Here is a 5078-nt window from a genome sequence, read left to right as displayed (position 1 = left end):
AATTTTTAAAAATTGTTGAATCAAATATGAGAATCAATTATGTATATGAGAATGATTATTGGTATTTGAAAAGAATTTATTCTTTTATTCTTGATAAAGTAAAGGATGATACTTTAAATTATTCTCCTTTTTGTGCTAAGAACGGTGATTCAAATTGGATGTGGACAAGCTCTCTTTCTATTTATATTCAGCTAAATCTAGATGAGTGATTACTAAAAGAGAAAGTTAATTAGATGAAAACATTAATTAGTCTTGGCTCTGAAAAATTTACATACCAAAAAAAGTATGGCTTTTGGTATGTCTTTGTCTCCATACTTCTTTATTGACTCAGCAGTTGTGCCTTCGACAAAATCTCTCTGTTTCTAATATTTGTACTAGATGTAACTATTTTTTTAGAGAGAATTATGCATTGCCTTTGAGACTGTGATGCGGTGAAGCAAGTCTGGGATTATATGGGGTTCTCGAATGTCAACTTTTTCATTAAGATCTACTCAATTGGTTCAAGCAACATCTTAAAAATGGCATCGACTCTATCTTTACGGCAACGGTGTGGGCTGTTTGGCAAGACAGAAATGGTAGTATTTTTTATGGTTCCTTTAGCTCCTATGACAATACTTCATAGAGCTCGAATGTAGAGTGCTATGTTTAGTGCTGAAATGATTCTAGAAGTCCACTCATTGTTTAGCATGGAACCCTTTAATTGGAGAGTCCCTAAACCTGGTGCAATTAAACTTAATTGCGATAGTAGTGTAAAAGTGTTGATTGGGAATGCTGATTTTGGGTGGTGTTTGCACAATAATTATGGCAACTGGTGATGGGAGGAGCAGGTCGAATTGATTATGCCAATGTCATCAAAGTAGAGCTTTAGAGTATATGGAGACATTTACATCATGCTGCTAAATCTAGAGTCAAACTCGTGCTGTGTGAGTTTGACTGTCCCAAAACGTATGACCAGGTATGATGTTTGGATGGAGATTAGCTAATCGGCATCGTAAAATAAAAATTGTTAAAAGGATCTTTCACTTAAAAATGAGAGCATATTGAGAAATGAAGTTTGAACTCATATCAAGAGATTCTAATAAAGTTACATATTAGCTCACTAAAAGAGAGGCTTGTAATATTGATGACAAAGTAGTTTAGTTACAACTTCGAACTGCATTACTACCTCTGTTAATGCAAGACCTTGGATAGTTCTGAAGTTTACTAAAAGTTTTAAAAATACCCCTAAGTTTTAATTTGTTTCAATTTTATCCTTAATGTTTTCGATTTGCATCAATTTTATCCTTATCTTCAAATTTTTTGGTCAAACTATGGTCAACATTAATTTTTTCCAATAATACCCCCAAACCCTATTCTCTTTCATCATCATCAAGAACAACAACTACCCAACACTCCCGCCGCCATTTGCGCCCCAATTCTGGCCACCGCAAGAGATGTATATCAAATCCTCATTCTCTCTTCCATGGAGAAGACTCCATTACAAGACCCATCATTCTACCACTGATCTCTGACCATGGCTCCAACCAACAAGAACTATAAAGCACTTGAAATCGAATCCATTAACATTTAAGAAGAAGAAGAAGCAAAATAAAAAATGGGCAACAGCAACATCAACAACAACAAAACACAACAGCTCCATGTAACAACAGATCAAAACTCCATAACAAACAAGAGGTACATGTCCTTTCTGATTCTCAATTACTTTCTCCTTTTTGTGGGTACCGTATCTTCAAACATGCTCTCAAAGATTTTAACAAAAAGATTTTACCTTTATCGATCTTTGTCAACAACCTTCTCTTCTCATGGGAGGTTTTGTATCTTTCAGTTTGCAAGTGTTGAAGGTAAGATCCCATGGAAGTTGTTGGAGTCAAGCCAGAGTTGCTCGAACTTTTTTAGAGCTCCGATAGTGACTGAAATCCCACCGAAAAAGCCATTATAGGACAAGTTGATGAGCTGGCGTTGAGATTTGGAGAAGTTCATTGGAATGTCGCCGGAAAATGTCGCTGGAGAGGAGGTTGTGAGCGAGGTTGAGTAGCTGGAGGTTGGCGAGGTTGAGTCCCTAGAGGTTGGTGAGGTTGAGGAGCAGCGGAAAAAGGTGGCTGGAGAGGGAGTTGTTCTGGAGGTAGACTACACGGCATAAGAGATAATCAGAGAGGGAGTGAGGGAATTTTAATTATAAATAAATTTATTATATGTCAAATGATACGTGACATACCACGTGTCATTAATTTGATAGGTTAACCAATCATCTTATAACATGTGGTATTAACTTATCACGTCATTATGTCACATGACATATCATCATCGTACTAACAAAATGATTAATTTAATTTACATTTTATCTTTTAAAAATTAACATGACTAAAAAAATTATTCAAAGATAAATTTAAATAATAAATGATCTTTTAAAAACGAATTTAATTATTAACCCCTTTTTTCTCGTTTTTCTTTCACCTTTCTTTTAGTGTCTCTGATTTTCTTCAAACCCTCCTTTTCCTTTCTCTCAACTCATCAACTCACTGTTCTTCCATTTTATATCCCTTACTTTTTTTTTTTTATCTCTGTCATCTCTTTCTCCCATTTCTTTTGTCTTTGATTTTTTTTATTTTATTTTATTTTAGTTTCTGTTTTTCTCTTTTAATATTTCTGTGTGTTATTTTTTCTAGTATTTTATTATCTCCTCCTTTATGAGTGATGTTGATACATTAGTACAAATTTGAGAATACATTGAAATTTATTTTTTGTTTATAGAAATATCTTTATATCAGAGGCTATTCATTGTTGTGTCTTAAAGTGCAAGATGAAAGACAACATTGTGAGATCTGAGAAATAATTATTTGGTTAAAATTTGAGTTAAAGAAGTCTTATTTGACCTATTTGGCATTCACTCCTTGATTGGTTATTTCAAATTCCAAAACATAGGTAATCTAAGCAAAGTACTCTTACGATTTTTAACTTGACTGAGAATGAATTGAAATATTGCATCTAGTGCTGGAATCTTAAAATCTATTGAGTTCCTAGTGGTGGAGTATTAAAATCTGTTTAATTACGATGTTAGATATCGTCTTGAAATATTTTAAGGCAAATTCTAAAATTGATATCTAGTGTTCAGATATTACAGCATAAAATGCATATAAGCACTCATTAAGATTAGATTTCATCAATTCAACATTAAGTATTAAACCAAAGCTGAACTATCATTACAATAAAACAAATAACTGAGCTCTAAGATCTATCAGCAATAGAATCTGAATCTGAATCTCAAGCTCTCTCGCCTCTGATTCTGCGAGCAAGTTGAATATCCTTAGGCATAATAGTTACTCTCTTAGCATGAATAGCACAGAGGTTAGTGTCCTCAAAGAGACCGACGAGGTAAGCCTCCGCGGCTTCTTGGAGAGCGGCGACGGCGCTGCTCTGAAACCGGAGATCGGTCTTGAAATCCTGCGCAATCTCACGAACGAGGCGCTGGAACGGAAGTTTGCGGATCAGAAGCTCAGTGCTCTTCTGGTACTTCCTGATCTCTCTCAGAGCAACGGTTCCAGGCCGGAATCTGTGCGGCTTCTTAACTCCTCCGGTCGCCGGAGCTGATTTTCTGGCGGCTTTTGTTGCCAGCTGTTTCCTCGGCGCCTTGCCGCCGGTGGACTTGCGAGCAGTTTGCTTGGTACGAGCCATGTGAATGAAAGTGAAAGAGTGAGAAATTTGAAGGAAAATTTCTGAAATAGAAGGAGAATTGAGATGGTGAGTGAGTAAAATATTTGGGGATTGTTATATAGGGTTTAGGGTGAGTTTGATTTTGGTGGTGATTAAGGCGGGAACTGAAAGTGTTTATTTTTGGGGGAAGGGGAGAAGTGAGATGAGAAGTTTGTGACCGTTGATGGGGAGACAAATCGACGGGTATAATGGTTGGAAAGTATAGGCACGGGGATCGTGATCTGCGGCATGAGAACGTAGCCAATAGAATTAAGCTTACTGGAATTGCGTTATTCTGCAAATCATCGCTTTACTGTTTTTCTTTTCTCATTATAAAACAAGCTGTTTTATAAAATTATTAGTTAATAATTATTAAAGAATAATTTACTCAAATATTAAATTATTTAATATTATTTAATTAATAATTTTATATAAAAGTAAAAAGTTTTAAGTTTTTATTTTTATTATATAATAAGAAAATAATATTTATCATTTTTTTACATTTTTATTTTTAAAAATTATTTTTATATGAATAAATAGTATTTTTGTTGAATATTGTTATTTGGAGTATTTTACAGAAGTGTGAAGTTGCAAAAAATCTTATACAGCACGCATCCTGCGTGTTGAGATTGCAAAGATTCTGTGCCAAATCTCGAGGCAATTTTTACAGATATTTTTAACAGAGATTTGCTATGTGTCAAGTACAGGACAATATGTACTTTGTGTGTTGAAGCAGCAGAAATTTCTCGCATAGTTTCGAGACAATTTTAGTAGTGATTCTTAGCCATGTATCAAGCATGCAAACAACATGCACCCTGCATGTTGGAGGAGCAGAGATTCCTCGCATAGTTCCAAGACATCTTTATCAGCATCTCCGTGCCACATGATAATCCCCGGGCAACACGCACCTTACGTGTTGACCACTTGTCCAGCTGGTCTCCATGTTTTCAACATGCATGTTCAGAGAACTCCAGTGTACTATAATGTGTTGGTACCTTTGTGAGGGAGCGAGAACTGCCTTGCATCCTTCTTTCAAGAACTTCATTCTTCATTCTTCATTTTAAAAGACTTTTAAGAGAGATTGAGAAGGAGGAAGGTAATCTTTGGTGAGGGTGAGAATAAATAGTGTGTTGCTTGGAATAATGGTACGCAATTATACGTACGCAAAAAAATATGTTATAAATTATTTGAAACAATCTAATTATGTAAGTTTAGTATTTTTGCTAATTTAGAGCTTAGTATTTGAATGTATTTTTGTTAGTAGAATTATTTTGGTTAATATTATTATTATCATTTGTATAGTGAATTAAATAATTTAAATACTTATTTTTTATTTTTTGTGATAATATTAATAATTTTTATTTATTTTTTGTTATTTGTTATTTTTT

General features: G+C 34.3%; 1 protein-coding gene across 1 annotated transcript; it reads right to left on the bottom strand.

The window, feature by feature from the left end:
• Nucleotides 3075-3781, bottom strand: LOC107624194 (histone H3.2). The gene has a single exon (XM_016326677.2). The coding sequence runs from the start codon at nt 3670-3672 to the stop codon at nt 3262-3264; it is 411 nt and encodes a 136-aa protein (XP_016182163.1). The 5' UTR covers nt 3673-3781; the 3' UTR covers nt 3075-3261.

The sequence above is a fragment of the Arachis ipaensis genome, chromosome B10, assembly GCF_000816755.2.
Source record: "Arachis ipaensis cultivar K30076 chromosome B10, Araip1.1, whole genome shotgun sequence".
In the NCBI taxonomy this organism is placed as follows: Eukaryota; Viridiplantae; Streptophyta; class Magnoliopsida; order Fabales; family Fabaceae; genus Arachis; species Arachis ipaensis.
Note: the sequence above shows the minus strand (reverse complement) of the source record. Positions and strands in the feature narration are given on the sequence as shown.

Coding starts and splice junctions, on each gene's coding strand:
- LOC107624194 (XM_016326677.2), bottom strand. CDS start 3,672: ATGGCTCGTACCAAGCAAACTGCTCGCAAGTCCACCGGCGGCAAGGCG.